The following is a 21,267-nucleotide window of genomic DNA, read 5'->3' on the forward strand; positions in this document are numbered from 1 at the left end:
TTGGTGTTGCGCCATCTAACGGTGAGGATGGCTAACAAAAGGCAGCAAAACGTTTAAAATTAGACCTCACTAAAAATCGGTTTAATTCAAAAACCACTTTAAATCAAAAAACATTTCAAACATCACTTTACAATCTCATTTGACTGATTAGGCATTAAATTGATGACATGTTGATAAACAGATGGAATGGTTTTGATAGAATTTATTCAAAGCATAAAATCAAAGCAAGGTTACTTTGGGTCATATTAAAATTCTTTATTGATATTTGGTCAGTACATGAAAAGGATTGAAATCAGAATTTAACAAGATACATCTAAAAAAACTACACACAAGTCAAACAAAATGTTTTCTCTCGTCATGTAGAGGAACAAAAATGAAAAGTTCAACATCAGGAAACTAAGGACTGTCTGAACTTGCAGCTTCAAGACTTAATTGAGCATTGATACATCACACGTAGCTAAATGATTTCCGAGATCTAACAAGTGAGAAAATTAACAGTACAGAACCAAGTGTTCATATTACTTTGACAGAGGAAAAATGGTTTAAAAGTCATTCATTAAAAAAAAAATGAATTCAAATATACAAACTCAATGTTGCTCATTTTATAAACGTAATCAGTTTTGAGCATGTCACAAATGCACTGAAATAGGTTATGATGGAAGGTCGGGTAGAAAACAAAAGTGATGATGGAAGGTCGGGTAGAAAACAAAAGTGATGCATTTGACCATTTCTCAAACAAGAACTAACTGGCCTGAAGTGTGTGATTTCCTAGGTTTGTCGTGGTTAAAAAAAACAAACTGTGAAACTTTAAGAATATTACAAAACAGACCCTGTGGAGGCATTGGAGGTGTTGCTGGCAACTGTTGCTGCAGACGAGTCCAGGCCATTCTGAGTGCTGTGCCTCATACCCGCAGTCCTGCTGCCTTTGGAGACAGCAGCGGCTTCATGGGGGTCAGCATTGGAGTCTGTATCGTTCGAGTGCTGGGTCACTGACGTCTCACTGCCTGTTGGTGAGTCCACGCTCTCATAGCCTGCACTTAGTTGAGTCACGTACCCTTCTCCACCCCTCTGGCTCACTGCATCTTCTGAGTGGTTGGACAGTTTTGACATGCCACCATGAGTGGGGCTGGAGACAGATGGCGATGGTGGGTAATCTTCATCTGCGCTGCTAGCTTCCCTATACAGACTGGACCCAGACGTGCCCCTCTGAGACGAGCTCCCATTGGAGGGTCCGTTGGACACCCTTCTGCAGTCTTTCGCAACATTTGAGCAGGAGGCGTTTGCAGGTTCGCTTTGAATGGAAGGTTCAGAGGCCGCTGAAGGCGAAGTTCTGCTTGGACCAGCTCCGCTAGAAGTGCCTTGGGAGTTCAACTGAGACAACTGCTGCTTGGTCTCCCTCAGCTGCTGCTGAAGAACCAGGATGGTGCTCTGCATGCCCTCCACCTCCTCATCCAGCTGAATGATGAAGTCATTGAGCTCTGGACCACACAAAATGCACAGGTACAAAGGACAACAAAGATTGAGTTTAAGTTCCATAAAAACAAACAATGAATGGAGTTAGACGAATGGAGGTTTTGCTCACCATCTTGGCTGCTTTTGAGCTCGTCGCTGTACTTCTTCTGCAAGGCAAGCTCAGCCTCCAGCTGGGCGATGCGCCCCTGAGACAGCTGCCTGCCCAACTCCTGATTCTCCTGGATCAGCATGCGACATTTCGCCATCAGCTTCTTACCAGTCTGGCTGCAAGGGAAACAAGTCTAACATCACATGGTGAACATGGCCACAGGGTCGACACAAGTGGCCACTGAATTTACAAACTGGGTGGTGACATTAGCCAACCAGAAACCGCTTCCAGCAAACTCTCCAATGGCCACACTGGTCTTCAGACTGGTAAATATTGTTGACCAGTAAAAGTATGTTTACATGCACTTACGAAAATGCAAAAGAAAGCGGTATTCTGAAACTAGCAAAAGCAAACCATGAGGTTCAACACGACTGAATTTCCGCAAGAGATTGAGCCTTATGTGAGTTCTTACAGCTTTTTAAAGAGTGCATGTGAGTGGAAAAGATCAGACAACTAAAAGTGACAAAGTAGTAGGAAAGCCAATTACCAATCGTGCCACATGTATATGCAGTTAAAAATGCACTGCTAACATGACACATGTAAACGCAACAGCATTTTGGCAGCTCTCTCACAATAAGCAGCTTCCTGGTGTGCATGTAAACATAGTCAATGACAATCAAGAAAATCAAGTCACAGTTCAAACAATTCTGGGAAGAGATTGTTGAACAGTTATCAGACCAAATGAAGTTAAACCAACAAGTGCAATATATCTAAACATTTCTAGTATGGTTAGCATTCCAATAGGCCATTGAAGAAGTTGTAATAGCAAGTTTATTTAAAAATCTAAAAGCAGAGATGATCACAGATCCAAGGAAAGTACCTACCTGTTAATCTAAAAACCAGCTATGAGCAACCAAGCAATAATCCAATCAATTGAGACTTAATGTTAATGTGACTGGTCTTGTACTAAATGACAGAAGGTAAAAAATAAAAAATGTTGTGCTAGAAATTCTCCAGACAATAGACAACACAATTTCTTGTTTTATCATTGAGATAAAATAACTGCAAAACTGGATGTGCCAGTGCACTTAATTTAAATCAGCAGCATATTTCTTCTATTTAAGGTTAACTAAATGCAACCCACATCTACTCTGAGAAAACTGTGAGACTGTAATGATATATGGATATACTGTATAAAGATGTATTCAGTACCATTAAATTTTAATGAATTGAATGATCGCTAGAGTGCTTTGGTGCCCATTACAGTAGTTAGTAATTAGTCCTCAAACTAAATGACTTGGAATCGTTTCAGAGCAAATGCTGGCATTTAACATCAAAAGAGGTTAAATGTGAGGTCAAATATAGAATATTTCCTTAAACTGGCAAACCATCTTTTCTAGACAATCTGCTGCAATGAAATCTCTGATGAATTATATAATGCCACTTTAGAGCAGACAATATTTCGAAAGACTTGGTAACAAAGAAAATTGCCTAAACCAAATTGTTTTCAACCTCTAAGACTACTCTTGAATCATTCAGATTGTAAATGCAACTATAATGTTAAAATGTAATAAATGCTATAAAATATCTACTAAGCAAAAAACCTGCAATAGAATTAAACGTGACCAGAGGGAAATTAACAAAACCATTGAAATCCTCAATGGGTGACCGCAAAATAAATAGTGGATTAGAAAAGGTACACAAGATAAATACAAATATTATACACAAACATTTAAACAGCTTGAATAATTTCCTCTAACACACATTGCACATTTGCATTCACATTGAAAAAAAAAACAACAATTATGTTTGCATCTGCAGCAGCGCAACAGCCAATTTAAGATGATTACCAGGTCGGTCAATTCATTTGGACCACACTGCTGTAAATGCAAGGTGCATTTCCAGAGCAAAGCAAAGTTTAATGTTACGAACACAAAAAAAGAAAAGGTTTGAAACACTGTACCGTATGTCGCACCTGTGAGATGAACATATACCAAAGTCTTTGCAGATCAGAAAGTCTGATTCCTCCCCCAAAGTCTTACTTCATAACAAAGGCTTCTGCCCCAAAGTCTTAAGATTGCTTAACTCCTCCCCATTTCATTGCAACACACTACATTCCCACCTCCCTGTGTTAACATTCTAGATTCTTAACCAGAGTCTCAAGGCCTCTACGATGGAGTTTAAATGGGGCCATATTCCTCTGCAACACATTTAGTAGGGCCATGTCATGTTTTAAATGTTCAATCAGTGATCTTTAAACTACTGTTCAATCAGCTCCAGAGCCAACGCTTTGCTCAAGTCTTTCATAGGCCGCCTTTTTTGTTACAGGAAGCTTTCTAACATGGGCTGGAAGGGGGCGTTTCCGACGTGACCACCTCTTCAGGAACAGTCCCGATTCCTTCAGGCTTCTGTACCATGAGGGGTGTGGGGGGAGAGAGAAAGCTGAAACAAAAGTGTCACCTGACCAAAACTGTTGTGTTTTGTTCTGATTTTACATTACGGTATTTGTAATAGCAGGGCAATACGAAAGAAAAATGTCTTTTGTTCTGAGCTTTGGCTTTAAAGTCTGAGTCTCGTTGTGAGCAAAACATTTCAGTCTTCCCCCACCATTATCTGCACTCCTGCAGAGGAGAAGGTGGGGGGTGAATCAGGAAAGTCTTGACTTTTTGTTTGGAGGGGGGATTTATTTTAGTTTACCTATCAGGTGTAAATTTCCAGGCACTCAGTTCATTTTGGGCTTGCTCCAGTTTGTCTTTAGTCTGTTCCAGTTCAGCCTTCATTTTGAGGAAAAATAAGTTGATGGCTGGGTCCACCATGGACGATCTCAGCTGAGCCGCACTTGGTTGCTGGACTTGCTTCAGGTACTGGATTTGGGTCTGAAAGTTAAAGAGAGACCATTAAAATCTAAGCATGTAAAAAAAAGAAGAACTCTAGTTCTAGTATACTATGAAGCTAGTATACTATTAAATAACGGTTTGAAAGACATGACCTTTACATCATTTGGTTAATAAGAATATATTACAAGTATTACAGTATGTAATGTTTCATTAATAAACAGTATCTTAAACAGGCAAACTGTGCTTTGGGTTCCAGATCTTACAATAAGAGCAACGAAAATCTAGATAGGTTAAAACGTCAAACTTTCATTTGTACCTGCAACAACTGTAAAAATGAATAAAACTGATGCCTGACTCTAAAAGCTGCACTTGAATGTGCAATTCTGTGGTCATTCACTATCCCACATTCTCCACCAACATGCATTGGCTTGACTTTTAGTCAGTTGTTCCCATGTTGAAATGCTGGAAACAATATTCTAATTTCTGCATACGTACACCAAATTTGATGAATTACAGAGAGATCATTTGCATGATAAACATTTGGATACAGATTTGACTGAAACACAACAGCAGCTATTACTTAAGTAAATATTCACAGATGCTCCACAGAAAAGTCACTACAAAGGACAAATGCAACTACTGTGTTTAAAATCTTAACACTTCTAATCCACTTTCATTTAAATACTACATTCCACATACTGTGGAAATCTAAACATCTACTACACTCTATCAGAGACGCTCAATATCATTCTAGCAAGCTGACCCAGTTCCTCCAATAAGAACTGACCATAAAGCAGAAGTAAAAAAGGAGACATAACACACTTACTGTACACTCTTGCATTTCCTGCTCTTTAGTAGCAAGCCTCATCACCAGGATGTTTTCTCGGCGTGCAGATTCCTGCTGTTGCTGCTTCAACTTCTCCTCAGACTCTTTCAGGCCCGTCACATCATTGGCTGCAGACATTTCAACATGAAAAAGATGCATTAGTTATAGACATTTTATTTTCTGCACAACAATACATCTAGCCTAATACTTTTTGCTTTAGTAAACCACCCAAGATCATTAATTGTTCAAAACATCTGGGATGTGCAAACTTACAGTTTAAATCAGCATATTTTGTCTCAAGCATCTGGACATAAGCTTCATGCTGTTTCCACCTACACCCGGAACAAAACACATCAGTATTACAAAATCTGGAAAGCTTCAATATGCATACTCTTAAAGCTTATTGCACAACAGAATGGCTACACACCTTGTACACAGCTCCTCTCGAGTCAGGGTCTTCATGTCAGATTCACTAAGGCGAACCTGCAAGGACATAAAAGGGAAATAAAGACTTATTAAGAGACCATGCTGGCGGAAAGGGACTCATATAATCAGATTAGACTGCGACAATGAGCTCACCTTCTTAGGGAGAGGTTCTTCATTGGTCATTCTGATCTCTGTGAAAGACAGAAATGAACAAATCAAGTATTCAGTGAATGCAAAGGACTCAAAGATACGCAGACATTCCAAGCAATAATATGAAGCAAAGACCTAGAGACAGTGGCGTGGATTTCACACGCCTAAGTTACACATGTGCTATTACAAATATAGGCCACCAGACGAGAGATTCGCTTGTTTTTACATCAACGCAACAATTAACGTACAGGGGAAGACTTTGCCTGTTTAGATCACTTAGCAGTCGTGCATTTAAAAAACGAGTAAGCGTAAAAACGTCGCGATAATTAAGAAAAATTCAGTTGCTCGTTTGAAAACGAAACTGCTCCACTTTACACGGGCTTAAGTTACTGCTCAAGCATCTTCGTCTCCACATTTCACCTTTTTATAAACGAAATAGCAACGTAATCTATTGGCCTCCAGTAAAATTTTTACAGTTAGCTTATCTTTGTGCGAAAAAAAAACAATAACCTTATCTTCCAGGGGAAACGAGTTTAAAGAGTTGACATGCTAACGGTCTGCGCTGCACACCACCGCGCCATTCTCGTACAATCTCATGATGCTCGTTTCTGTCGGGGAAAATGTGAAGCTTACGTAGCCGACAATGCATGTTCATCTGAAAATAAAGTCAACAAATTACCGACAATAGACGAGGAGTAATAAAAATGTGCCGGCGCCTTCTTTGAGCAGTTTCGCTGTCACAAAATGGCGGCGAAGGAAGAGACTCTCCCTCTCCGACAAGCAGCACTTTATCGGAAATGTAACCTTTAACACTTACCAGACCCGATTCACCTCGACCAGAATGACGCGTATTTCTTCCAAAACGATATCTTAAGCAGTTATGGTAAATTAGGAGTTTCTCTGGAGGAGGAAAGGCTACGTTTTTTATTTAGATCGATGGGAGCGCGGCCGCCATGACCAGCGTATGCGCGATGTTCAGCCGCACAGCATCAGTGTGTTCGCACGAGCACGAGCACGTCACCGACGCAGTATTGCCCTGTCGCCGCTGTAGTGTCTCCATCAACTGATAGTTACCGATGCACAAACTTTTTTTAATTTTTATAATTAAAAATATACAAAATGCATATAATAGAAGTTCAAAATATAATAAAGCCAACAGGACATAAGGTAATTTTGTTCACTTGATAAACTGTTAAAAATAATAATAATAGTAGAAGTAGTAATAATATTAATAATCAGAATCAGAATGAGCTTTATTGGCCAGGTATGTTTACACATACGAGGAATTTGTTAATTTGTTGTAGTGACAGAAGCTCCACAGTGCAACAGAAAGACAGCAACAGGACAGGACACAGATATTAAAAGAATAATATACAAATATACAAATAGGCAATGTACAAAATGCAAAAACACATTATATAATATAGACAATTATGTATGTACAGTTATGATATGTGCACATTTGAAATTAAAAAATAAGTATGTGTGGTGAATAAATAATGTATAATAGAGTTGTGTGTTCCACGTTTAATGTCAAGTGTTCATGAGATGGATTGCCTTATTACAACTTTTAATATTACAACTTGGCAATTTATTACAAAAACTGTCGCGTTGTGTTATGATTAACTCTCATAACACACATAAAGTGTGCCTAATATATGTTGTCACATATACCCACATACTGTTCGGCCACATATATGACATTATTAATTTCTTTACTTGCTTTGGTTTACATTCCTCCTTTCGTCCCGGGTTTGTGCTTCCCCAAAGATGACCCACAGACATATTGTTACTGTTCTCTTTAACATGTTTACCAGATACATCCACGAACCTGTGCATTACGAGCTAACTATGTCTTCATTCCTCATAAGAGGGCTTGTGTAATTCTTAACCCACCAGCTGATTTTCTCTTGGAATTATTTCAGTTTTAATCCACATTGAACAATTAATTGTGCTGCAATGTGAGATATAACAAAATTTACAATCGTTATAAAACTGAACTGAAGCTATTTATTTTAGTGACTACTCACTGTTTTTTAAAGTAAGGCCTAGGCTAGAATGACCGGCTGAATTATACCAGTTGACACAGGGGGTGCTCGGTTTTTGTTTTTTGTTTTTTTACCGTCTTTAATTTACACAAATATTCTTTATCTGAGATATATAAACTAAATAATTTTTAAACGATCTGATCTATTATTTTACTCGTAAGCAATGTGTATTGTGTAGTCCGTGAACAATGAAAAAAATAAATGCATTTTGGTGTCTCACCCCTATTTTGAAATAATGGTACGCTCTAGTCCAAGTTGAAGTTGAAATTTGAAGGGCAGGCTGTAATGGAGAGAGCTAGGTTTGGGAGGTGCATGTGTCGCTGTTTGACGGACTAGAGCATGCTGTGCAGAGTTGGATATATCCGCAGGTAAAGATAGTCTGAATAAGCTCTCATATTGTGTGCTGCTAACTGAATAACCAGGCCTTTTAAATGATTAAATCAAAGGCGGTGTGAACTGCGCACTTTTATGTTTGGTAGAGTCACCAGGCTAACAGCATCAAACTATGAAAGTTTCGTTTTTACAGATATATATGTGTTGATTTAGAGTTTTGTACATGATATTGCATTTATCTGCTGCCGATTCGAGGCTGCCAAACAACAGTTTTGCCTGTTATAAATATCTAATCTATTAATTAAATGAGTACAGCTAGATTTTATTTGAACTAACTGTAACGTTACAAACCTTTTGGGATAATAGTAGTAGTAAACTTTATCAGAAGACACTCAATGTCAAATCAGCTTCACTGTAGCTTTGGTGGAAACAACCCTACTAAAAAAAAATCACACAGTCAGTATTATGCTAGCAGATAACATTAGATCAGTGCTTCCCAAACCTGTCCTGGAGGACCCCTAGCCCTAAGCATTTTGTATGTCCCCCTTATCTAACACCTGATTCAACTCATCAGCTCGTTAGTAGAGGCTGCAAGACATGAATTGGGTGTTTCTGATAAGGGAGACATACAAAATGTGCAGGACAGTCTTGGGAAGCACTGCATTAGAGAGGTTTTCAAAATGTTTTGACACCCACATATTATAATCCCTTGCAAGATGCCCCCTTTGTTAAGTATGAAGACACTTAAATATTTAAATTTTAACCTCTTGAGTAACATTTTTAATTGTGTGAGGGAAATGTTTTTTGTAAATCCTTGGACCCCAGTTTGAAAACCTCAGTTCTGGTTACCTGACTGCTGTCATGTAGCAACAATCCCATGTGAGCTCACCACAGTAATCCAACATATCCTGTCAAATTCTTGCAATACTTGGATTGCAGTGCTTATTTACTTCATATATTAAAATATTTAATAGTTTTTATTTGTTGTTGTCGATTCCAGGTGCGCTGCCACCTTGAACCCCATCTTGGGTGCTGTGGCCTCTAGACAGAAGCACGCACTGCCTGACCTCCCATATGACTATGGTGCACTTGAGCCTCACATCTGTGCTGAGATTATGCAGCTTCACCACAGCAAGCACCATGCAACATATGTCAACAATCTCAATGTCACTGAGGAAAAATATCAAGAGGCACTGGCCAAGGGTGAGAACAAATGAGAAGATTTTACTTTTTTTTTTTTTTTTTTTTTTTTTTTTTTTTTTTTTTGCTGTCCTTTGTGATTGTCAGATAGAACAATGGTTGTCTATGTAAAATTAGACTGCCCAACACCAACAAACATCTTAGGACATTGTCTGGCTGGTCAATCACTTCTACAGACTAGCTGGACAAAATAAGTATTTGATAGGAGGACGATAACATGATGGGAATGCTAGTACACTTAAGTTACCTCCTTTACATACATGGTTATGCATCTGTTGGTTTTTCAGTTGACAGCCATTGTAGGAGAAGTGGTGAGCATGTCACACAAAGCACTCAAACTGTTTTGTTTATTTAGTTTTTTTGATCAGACTAAAGCTCATAAGTCATTTGTTTTTCATACCAGTGTTTTATTAAGTAAAACTATTTAAATTATTTTCATTCATTTAAATAAAGCTAAAATCAAATAAAATATACATTTTTAGATGAAAATATAAATTTATAAAAAATGTACACAGAAATGAGAAATGTTGCCTGGCAGCTAACTGAAATAAAATGTTTACGTACTAAAATAACAAACTAAAACTTAAATATTGAACTAAATAGGAGCATTTAAAAAAAACTAACAAAATTGCTAAAACGTAAACTAAAATTAAAAGTGAGTTCAAAATATTAATAAATGCTAGATTAGTATATAAATAATACTGAAATTACACTGCTTTACATCTCATTCCCTCAATCATATCTAATGTTTGCCAGTGTGTGTTTCATTAATGGTTCAGTAGTAGCATTATAAATATTAGTTTACTTTTACTACAATCTAAGGACTTAGCATATTATTTGAAACATCTTAAGTATTTAGGTTTGACCTTGCTGTGTTACAGGTGATGTGACATCTCAAGTCTCCCTTCAGCCTGCACTGAAATTTAACGGTGGTGGCCATATTAATCATACCATATTCTGGACAAATCTGTCACCCAACGGTGGAGGAGAACCACAGGGTAGGAGTCATTGTACACATGAATAGATGTTGAACATATTCATACTGCTATTTCAGTTGTCATTTATGAAGCATATAGTTGTATTTGAGTCTTTGTTTTTTGTTTTGTTGTTTTTTTACAGGTGAGCTGTTAGAAGCCATTAAGCGTGACTTTGGCTCATTTCAGAAGATGAAGGAGATGATGTCAGCTGCCACAGTGGCTGTTCAGGGCTCAGGATGGGGTTGGCTGGGCTTCGATAAGGACAGTGGAAGACTGAGGATTGCTGCTTGTGCAAACCAAGACCCTTTGCAGGGCACTACAGGTAAATCTTCCACAATGAATAGTAGAGAATGGATCTATTTTAGTGGTAAAGGTATGAATCCCCAGAGTTCACACTGTCATTTTTCATACTCTTAACAAGACACTCAGTGATTTACACAAAAAAATCTCCAACTTATTCACAAGTCATCCATGTATTTGTAGCAGTTGTATGTATTTCTTAAGGTAAAGCGATATTCTGATAGACTCCAAAGAGAAAGAAATCATCTGTTTTTAAAGTTGTTAAAATCTTTGAACTTTACTATACTCTCTTTCCCTTTTAAATTTGAGGTTTTGTCCCATTACTTGGGATAGATGTCTGGGAGCATGCATACTATCTCCAGTACAAGAATGTTAGACCGGACTATGTTAAGGCCATCTGGAATGTTGTGAACTGGGAGAATGTCAGCGAGCGTCTCCAAGCTGCCAAGAAATAAATTGTACCACACTTGGGGAGGAAAAAAAGGAACACAGTGTCCATTTAGACCTTCAAAGCGCTGAAATAATCCACAAAACCTAACTGAGACTCTAGAGGTGGTATGGCTCTTGACAAGTTCATTTTCCATGCAGAATTGTGCATTGTAACTCGTAGCTTGCTTTGAGTCGAAATCAAATATGTACGTTCATGCTTTCAGTAAATTCAAATTAAAAGATTGCTTGAACATGGTCTTTGCTGTTTTCTTTTTTTTTTTTTTTTTTTTTTTTTTTTAAGGCTAATCGACATTTATAAAATAATATATAAAAATAAATTTTATTTTAACATTTACTAATATAAAATATGAATAGTATTAAAATATTGTGTTAAATTATACATGATTGCATTCAGTCTTTCAGTCCTGTTATAGCCAAGCTGTAACTTGTGTTTTATAATCTGTCCAATATTTAGAAATTATACGCTCTATAAAGAAGTCAATAAGCAGTGCAGGGCAGGTAAAAAATAAATAAACAATTTTAAAAATCCCAGTGGATGGAGAAGTCATATCAAACTGTCAAAAAATTTTAAAGTTAAAAGCATGTCATTCAGTGCAGTGGAACTGGGAATTGTTAAATTACTTGAATCTTTTCTTTTTAATAGACTGACAACAGAAGCTCTCCCAGTGTTATTCAGATAGAACAGTGCATGAAGTGTTTTCTTCTTGTCGGAACAGCAGAGGGTGCCAGATACCAGCAGGTTTAACATGTAAAGAGGGCTTTGCAAGAAAGTCTAGATAGCCAGACTTGAATGGATTCTGCAGTGAAGAAGCTATCTGCCATAACTATTTTTCCAGCAATTGAAAGTGACGTGACTGTAATGTTTTTTTTTTTTTTTTTTTTTTTACTGTCAGTTGGTTTCTCTTTTTCTTTGGAATATGATCAAAAGTGCCCCTCATGTCATTATTTTCAGTTGAGGATTACGATGTTGACACCATATCACCTTGGTTTTTAAAACATTTTTACACTCTGTTTCCAGTGTGCTTTTTGGCTGCTTTGTGTCTTTATTTATTCATTTATATTGTGAGACCGCAATTCACAAGGTGTCCAAAGCGCTTGCACACACACACTTTGGAAATACAGTGGCCAAGTCAAACTGAGTTTAAAGCAAGTTTCTTTTTTTGCTTCATATTTTGTTCTGGCATGCTATGACCGTGTGCTGACGATCTCCTTTGAAAAGCTTTTCAACTGTTCTTTCCTTTAAAATGAAAATACAGAGAAAAATTATGATGGCTTTAGAGTCTTCTCCAGTAATATGCCATTATTCTTTTGCTGCAGGTTTATGCATTTTCTTTTTGGCGATATTGCATTAGTAGTTGACAGTTTTCCTTTTGTTATGGGCCAGACCAAGCTTTTTGATCCAGAGCACTTCCTTTGAGTCCATGTGTTTGGTGCGGTTTGAAACTTTTATTAACTTAGAGCCCCAAAAACATGACCCGTGAGGCTGTTGAACACAAATTGAGTTTCATACACCCACTCTCAACCCTTTTCGAGTATGATTTCCTTCACTGACATTCCCTTTCAGCGCCAATTAAATTCACTCTTAATGAAATGTGAAATTCGCTATTAGTAACTTAAGACGATTAGGTTCTGAGTCATACAGCTGACAGTAAGATTGATCCAGAGGCACTGACTTGATTTTGTTTAAGCCCTGTGATTTGCCAAAGCTTGAGTCATTCATCATCAATTCACTGTTAGACACGCATTTGATTAGAAGATTCCTAGGTTGTGGCTTCCATGAGGGTTCAGGTGCAACAGAAATGTCAAACATTTTGTTCTCAAATTTGCCTGCTCATTGGAAAAACCACTTTAATATTAGTCTTTTTCCAACTCGGACTGATGGCATGTTTTGGTGTGGCCTACTTTTTTCCTCTTAAATTCAGAGTGCCAGAGTTTGCTTCCTTCCACCATGGCTCGTAAAGTAGACAAGCTTGCAGTCCAGAGTAGAGTTTCTTCAGCTTCTGGAAGGAAAGAAGGAAAATACCAACATCTATTCATCAAGCTCAACCCTCCCTATTTTACCAACCTATCTGTCTGCTACTCATTTTCTAACACCACCCTCTCTTTTTCCAAGAGCGTTGTGACCCCTTTTCCTGTTTTCTCTAATTCACTGATCTTTATTTCTATTGGTCCTTCCATCTTTCTTGTGGTCTCCTTATTTACACCCCATATAAATGATACGTTTTAGTGTTTCCCATAATAGTTTAATAGATTTGTTGTGTCGAAAGTCAGAAACAAACAGCCTTTTGTCAGTTAAGGCAACCTTCGCCTGCTCTCCTAATTTCCTTTTCTTATGCTTAGAAACTTCACTTTCACTCTCCTTGCCAGGGAAAACATTTGTCCGTGATTAAAGATAGCTGCATATAACTTTATTTAAAACTCCAAACTAACAGAGATGAGTGATGAGATGCATATAATGTCTCTTCTGTTGATGATTATGACACACCGACACATTAAAAAGGAGTGTTTTTCCACTCTCGTATGTCATATCACTGACAGATTTTTAAAGTTGAGTTTTTTTCTACTGATTAATTTAGAATATAGAGGATAAATGTTCTTCTTACACTTTTATATGCTGTTGCTGAAAATAGTCTTTCATTAAGGAGTATTGTGTATAAATGGAAACATGTCTGCTTTGAGACCATTAGTCTGTAATCATGACCGAAGAGACCTCAACTTGCAGTTGTTGTCTATGTCTTGCACAGAAAGTAAATGTTTTTTTCCACATGATCCAGTGTCGCTTTGCACGGTGCCACACACTGTGTGGCTTGTTTCTTTTCGGCATTTTCTATATTTTTATTGTTGATAGATGAACAAGGTGCGTTTGCCCGACCACGAGTACCATTATTGTACTTTTAATGGAGGGTTTGGGTTAGGAAAAGGACTGTTTTCTTTGAGTTACATAAAGTGTACCATTATTATTTCTGAAAGAAATTTGGTGGTAGACCGGGGTTGGTATTAAATAAATTGTCTACCCAAATAGAGGTTACAGTTCAAGATACTCATTCTGGAATTTAGTACATTTCTCATATATAACGAGGCTGATGAACAACATGTTATGATTCCTCATGTGCTCCGAGATCAAAGGAACATTTAAATATACTATACTTCAATGTAATTTGAAGGGCCGCATTGAATTTGTCATCTCAGATTTTACATTTGGCAACTAAAAAATGAGAACAAAATAAACTTTTTTTTTTTTTTTTTTTTTTCATTGAAAAAAAAAAGTTATAGTTAATAAATAAAATGAGAACAAATGATACACTGATAAATAGCCAGTGATATTTAAGTATTATTTATTTCAGTTAGCTGCAAGGGCAACAGTTTTAATTGTAGTTATAAGTTTATTTGATTATATAATATGTTATTATTATTATTATTATTATTATTATTATTATTAATTATTTATTTAAATGATAGAAATAATTTTGAATCATTTCTGTTTAAATTAACAAAGAACGAAACTACAGATAATGTCTCAGAATTCTAAATACTAAAATTGTATATAATGACCAGAAGCCGTATATTTGCATAATTATTACCATGAACACCATGTGAGAACCACTAATCTAGTTGGATCTACCCTTATGCTGGGCCAGGACTGACACTTGCAACAACAACAACTGGGACAGAAAATATTCAAGGCCCTGAAAAGTTTTGTCTTTACATACTAAATTATCCCATTTTGTTTCTATGCACTCTGTTCGAATGTTTCTAGCAGCAGTGGTATATGAAAGGCCCGAGAGAATAAATTGGCTGTTCACAGGGTGCTTCCCACTTTCTCCTCCTAACCAAGAAAGCTCTCATCATACCAGTGATTTAGCCACATTTAGATTAGTAGTTTAGATTTGAATAAAAACAATAATCTGTCACATTGTCTGTTTGTAATTTCCTCCAATTTTTCTTATTGACACATTAATTACTGCTTATGCCAATGGGTTTTTGTGTGAGAAGTCATGAAACAAAGTTTCACAGTTTGGAAAACAAAAACAAAGCATTATGCTTGAAATAAACACCTTACCACCATGAAAAAATGACTGTATTTAAAAGGATTTTTACAAGAACTGACAGATTTTCTTTTTCTGCCTGCCATAGTCTTGGCACATGTGCACATTGTCACATCTTTTACTGCAGTTTACAAAACGATGCTCAGAAACATTGGTCTGAGAGAATGAGCACTTGTTTGAGTGTTGTCTGAGGTGCCTGTTTCGCTGTAGGGCCCCAGGGTTCTCTTTCCATGCCTTATCATAAAACCTCCTCCTTCACTTGGCACCCACAGTAATAAATCACATCGTATTTACACCATGTGAACAGTTCCCATTTCCTCACTAATGCAAAATGTTCACAGTATCAACAGGAAGTAAATGTAAAAGCAAAACGTAGAAAAGATGAAACACACAAAAGAGTGTTTGTTAAATTACTTGGGGGTTGATTTTTATTTGCATAAAATCTTCACTGTGTATTTGTTCACTAAGAGGTGTGAGGAGCGTAGTGTCAGTGAAGAGTATATTTGAGATTCAACATGACATACGATGGGAGTAAAAAAACAAAAAAGATCCATATATACAGACTGTTAGACATTGTGTGAAGAGTATGTCTATTCCAAAGTTTCTCACGTCACTATCACTTGGAACTAAGGAAGTTGATGTTAGTGTGGACTGCTTGCCTTTTGAAACAAAATACACAAAGCTGTGTTATTTTCAATCTGTAAACTGTCAAATTTCATTGTTTATGTGTCTGTAAGTCAGTCCTGGTTTGATATCTTCAAAAAAGATTCAATTATTGTGGTACCCACAACAAAACCACTCAGGTCATAAACTCTGAACAAACAAACTAGCATAGCCTTGCAAGCAAGAGAAGCAGCTTTACTTTTATCTCTCACTTGCAGGTCAAAAAACTCTCCATCATAAAACATACACATGTTCAAGAGCTTTACCCTGCCAAAGAGAAGTGATCATGGAGAGATCGAAAAGAAAAACACCTGTCTGAAGGATCAAACTTCGATCTGCTCACGTTCAAGCACTACTTTAAGGAAGATGGATCTGTTGGTAAAGTTTCCAGCTAATTAGATGGAAAATTGAATTGTTCACTTTGAGGTTCCGTCCAACATTGTTCAAAAGAGGCTTTCATGAAAGGTCAACGTGATTTTATGTGCAACATCTGGTTCTCAGTGATCCAATAGTTAACATGAAAATGCTTTGGCTCACCAAAATGCTTATATAATTAAGGAAAACACCAGTATCATCCGATTTGTCATATGGTATAACACATGAAGAATTTTTCAGCATAGCAAGTCACTGACAACCATGAAACTCTTATCGTGTTTTAAATTGACCCATGAGTTTAAAGAGCAATTGCGTTTTTTTGTTTCCTACATGTTGTTTTGGAAAGGTTAGGTAACACAAAGCCCGCTAGACTTTGCGATAACTGCAGTTCATTATTTTTGGAGGCAGTTTCTCACCGAAAGCCAGCTTTATGATACAGATTTTGTATATAGAAATTATAAGAATAAGCAATGGTGGAGGGACCCCCCTGAGAACCCAGTGCCAGCTGAAATGAACACAAACACACAGTGCCAAATCATGAGGCAATACATTTTAAACTGACAGATCAGTTGGCCCATGTATAAAGGAACAAATAGTTACAGAGAAACAACCATCATTTAAAAGGTCTTTGTGTTTGAGAAACATCAGGTGAGGATATTTAAGCTCCAAACTGCATCAATTATAGGCATTTTCCTGGGTTCTATACAAGTTTAGCTGAAATCAACAGCACTTACTGCAGAAAATAATGTAAACCCCTGAACTTAACCCCTTAAATTTCTTAATTTTTAAGAACGTTTACAATTTTAAGTGTGAAGCTAAATAAAATGAAGCAAATTTTTTTACACTAAAATCATATTAAAATGCATATAGTTTACGTCTTGTGGCTAAACTATTTTATTTGATATTTTTTACCTATTTTAAAGGGGTCGTGAACTGAGAAATCTAAATTCCCTTGATCTTTTGACATATAAGAGGTCATTGTGCTATTAAGAAACATTATGCAAGTTTCAGAACTCCAAACTTTCTTGTTGGGCTAAAAACTGAATATATTGACACCAATCTGCCAAAATGACTAATTGTGGAATGGGCCAATTTATGACTTAATAGTGTGGCTAAACACCGCCCCCACAGAAGATGATCAACACCTGCTTCTACATCACTGCCTGTTTAGCCCCACCCACCGATTTGCGCACATAGTGAGTAAATGATGAGAGCGGCAAATGCAGGTCTACACATAAACCAAACAATAAACTTTATTTGATGAATTTTATTTATAATGAAGTTCAAGACCACGTCAGTAAGAACTTGGTCCTTTGTTTACTTCATTTTACCACGGATTCGTTTACAAACAAGGCGCAGTTCGATGCAGGATTTTCAGAAAGATTGAAACTAAAAGACGATACTGTGCCGAATATACTGGATCCGACAGTAATGTCACACCACACAAGTGTGAGTAACTGTTTTTATTACATGGTCATTATTGCTTTGTCTGTTAGTACAGATTGTTTGATGTGTAGGCTAGTGGGTATTTACGTATTTTTAACCTAAAATACAGCAGTGTCCATTTATGAAGGATGTAGACTCTCAAACATACACAACTCCAAATTTACAATCCGCCACGCCTATTCAAATGGTGTGTTCCAATGAGGGGGGTCAAAACAGGACAGAAAATAGACTATTACTTCTAAATTATGATGATTTTCATGTAAAATACAACATTATAAGTGGATCTCAGAGAACTGTACAAAATAAAAAACAAAGGCAGTTCATGACCCCTTTAATCTTTACAGATTGGCATTGAACCTAGAATAATCCTTTAAGCCGCTTCAAAATTCATGCAAAAATAATTATCTGTTTCTACATTTAGCTATCTCTGTCTGACATGATTCCATTTTTCTTCAAGGTACGTGGGAAATCTAGGTCATTTTTTTTTTTCTATGTACTGATTTTTCTTTTTTTATGGAAAAAATGATCGCATCATGAAGTGAAAAATCACTGGAGGTTACAACACATTTTTAAAAAATGCTTATTGTCAGAAAGACAGGAAGGCTCTGGAATACGTCTGAGGAGACTCCACATGTCTGACATAAAGCTCCACTCAGGACGTGATGTACTATACCCAGGCGTAGCACTCTTGCTAATTCTTGTCATCGGACGGTTCTAAATATCCCACTGTTTGCACAAGCAGCTTGAAACGGCCAAAGGAAAGACAACACAGACAAGAAATGGAAAGAATTCAGCATTCAGGTCAGAATGAACAACGCTTGTCGCTTAATCAACACGTCTTTTTTCCACAGAAAGGCCATCGCTGCAGAATCCATCCATCACTCCACACATCTGTAGGTCGAGATTTTTGGGTTGATTTATTTTAGAAAACAAGTCTGCCCCCATTCTCCTGTTATCCCAGTTACTAATGGACATAAATACATCACTTTATCCTCCGATAACAACTGTGCAACTCTTTTACTAAAGTCAGATGGTACTTTGGTATCAATTGTGACACTATTGCATTCTGAGCTGCTTATATCTGAATTGATCTAATTGATGATTTGAGCAACATTATTGAACTAAACTGAAACAACACTGGAGTAAATTAAGTTTAATAATGACACTAGTAGAGGTGCTTTACATCTGAAATTGAATTTGTTTCATTTTAATACATTTTAAAATAGTAACACTTTTTTTAAAATTACAAACCTCATATATAATAAATAGAAAATGTAATATAAAATTTAATTGAATTTAGTTAACATCCCGAGGTTCAGCCTCCACTGGTCATTGGTTGAAAAATGTACATATTTCATGTTTTAAATGTCTTTTTCCTACCTTTTTTGTACTATATTCATAAAACGTGTCTTAAAGCGATTCAAACAAATGTTTTATTTTTTTTGCTCTTCGATTGATTCTGTCAAGAGCCTATTAGTGCTTAGTGTCTTATATAATTTCCTTATTGTTAAGTAATTGCTAAATACAGACCTGGCCCTTTCAAGTGAGGTCTGAAGAGCATGAGGCTCAGTTCAATAGGGAAAGGAAGGTTTACAGAGAGTCAGAGGTTAAAGAGTAGGCTTATTTATGGTCTCAAAGGGCAGAGTAGAATTGCTTTAACCCCTTAACACCGCCTGGCCTGTTTAGGCAAGTTCTGACAAAAATCAGGGCCAGAGGTATTGTGCAAAGAGCTGTATGTCTGCCACACAATGTGAATATCATAATCTATTTCAGAGTTCAGCATTAAAGCTTTTGTATCATTTCTATTTTAAAAGTGGCTTACATTTGACCGGGTATGTTTGCACGTTCACTTTTGTGTTTGCTTGTTTGTAAAAAATTCTTCTTTTTCCCTGCCAGTGGTTTTTCCATCATCATATCTTTAGACAAAACCAGATGCTTTAAATCTCCACAGCTGAGAGACTCCAGGAGGAAAGTACACAACTAACCTGTCAGAGAAATATTTATGTCTCTGTTGGTATCATTATTTGTTTATTCGTTTCTTCTTTCATTCAGCCCACTCGTCATTCAACAAAAAAAGTTGAACAATACACAGAATGAAAATGGTGTTCATCTTTTCACATATTAAATAAAGGTTACAGATGCATTATGTGTTTTAGAAAGCAGTCAGACTAGTGCAAAACAGGTCAAAGAGTTGGTTAGGAATCATTTACAAAAACAGCAAAATTATGAAACAAGTCAAAGGGAACATTCTCAAGAATGCTGAATGAATGCCATGTACAAAAACCTCAGAAATTACAAAAGAATTGACTAAACCCTCTCAGTCTCAACAAAAACTCCATCATGATCTTTGAAAAGCTGGAATTTATAGCAGGTCTGGAACGTTCTTGAACTAAATGCAAAATGTGAAGCAAAAACCCCTGAGCTATGGAAATAAAGCAATGAGCAATGGAGCCCCGAGCAATGGAAAACAGTAATATGGTCTGAGGAGTCATCTTCAACCCTATTTCCTGTTTCCAGATGGGTTACGATTGGATAAGGCCAAACGAGGCCTTTAACCTACAATTACCTGTTAACGACTGTGTGCCACCGTATAGTGACCATGAAGCTACAATGTTAGAAAGGAGTTTATTCAGCATATGGAGCTTTTGAGTCACAGACACTTTGGAAACTAAATGTATATAAAAACATTTCAAACTAGCCTAACACAGCTGAGTCTGAACAAACTATGACATATGGGAAAATGTTGCTGATTTGTTAAGAGTTTGTGAGTTCCCACAGATCATGTGGTGACTGTTATAGGATTATTATGGAACCATGGTAATGGAAAAAATATGAAATAAATGAATGGTTTTGTGTACATTTGCATTCATTTTGCGTTCTCTCTTGCATTGTCTTGCAAAGGTATTGCGTTCCCACAAGAGACTTTGCATTTCCTCGTAAAACTTTTGTGGTGGAAATAATATATTGGAAGTAAAAAACATATTTCAATGCTTTTGTGAATGAACACAAAGTTTCTAGCAAATGTTTTTCTAGCACATACAAAGTTTGTCTGGGAAACAACAACATTTATGCAAGACAATGCAAAAGATTTGAAGTTGATTTTTTTTTTTTCTACCATCATCATGTCCCTTTAGGGGCATTGTATTGTTCTTTTGCTGTTTGATTTCATTATATATGCTGATGTTTTTCCTGTCATCACTGTTAGCTGTTGGTGTTAAATTTAATGTTTGTTGCAATTTTTAACGTTTGTTTATTAATTGCGAGGTCCATGTGCATCTACTGAATGTGAAACTATAAGGTTATATAAAAACACTTTCAAAATAGTTTCAAAACCTAAAGTGAATGATTCTTTTAGAATGATGAAATTCAAACTGGCTAATCAATGTCATATTACAATTAGTACAGAGAACTCAAAAAGTTCAATCAATCATGTTGCTTTTTTCGTCTTTTTCCTCAACAGTTCTTTTTTCCTCATTGTATTTTCAGGAAAAGGAACGCTCTGTTATGTAATTATTGATCCTTAATGATTTTCCCATTTTCAAGATGTTAACACTCATACAAAAAAAAATCAAACGTGATTTTAGCACCAAGGAGGTAAACCTCACTGAACCTTCATGGATTAGGATCTG

General features: G+C 36.7%; 2 protein-coding genes across 9 annotated transcripts; one reads left to right on the forward strand and one right to left on the reverse strand.

Moving 5' to 3' along the window:
- Positions 1-61: 61 nt before the first annotated feature.
- wtap (WT1 associated protein) lies at positions 62-6,857 on the reverse strand. Of its 8 annotated transcripts, none has more exons than XM_079375194.1 (8): positions 6,618-6,857; positions 5,804-5,841; positions 5,652-5,707; positions 5,498-5,556; positions 5,225-5,352; positions 4,259-4,437; positions 1,583-1,737; positions 62-1,478 (listed from the first exon to the last, which is right to left on the reverse strand). In XM_079375194.1, the coding sequence occupies exons 2-8, from the start codon at positions 5,831-5,833 to the stop codon at positions 817-819; spliced, it is 1,269 nt and encodes a 422-aa protein (XP_079231320.1). In that variant the 5' UTR covers positions 5,834-5,841; positions 6,618-6,857; the 3' UTR covers positions 62-816. The 8 variants fall into 8 exon arrangements, 3 of the variants coding, with proteins under 3 accessions (XP_079231320.1, XP_079231321.1, XP_079231322.1); XR_013781854.1 differs by having other exon boundaries at positions 185-1,478; positions 3,525-4,437; XR_013781855.1 differs by having other exon boundaries at positions 195-1,478; positions 3,537-4,437.
- A 1,226-nt stretch (positions 6,858-8,083) lies between these two features.
- Positions 8,084-11,327, forward strand: LOC306843576 (superoxide dismutase [Mn], mitochondrial-like). Its single transcript, XM_079375106.1, has 5 exons — positions 8,084-8,216; positions 9,182-9,384; positions 10,263-10,379; positions 10,501-10,680; positions 10,968-11,327. Exons 1-5 carry the CDS (start codon positions 8,188-8,190, stop codon positions 11,111-11,113), a joined length of 675 nt encoding a protein of 224 aa, XP_079231232.1. The 5' UTR covers positions 8,084-8,187; the 3' UTR covers positions 11,114-11,327.
- The last annotated feature ends 9,940 nt before the right edge of the window (positions 11,328-21,267 follow it).

This window comes from Barbus barbus (genome assembly GCF_936440315.1).
Source record: "Barbus barbus genome assembly, chromosome: 24".
Taxonomy (NCBI): Eukaryota; Metazoa; Chordata; class Actinopteri; order Cypriniformes; family Cyprinidae; genus Barbus; species Barbus barbus.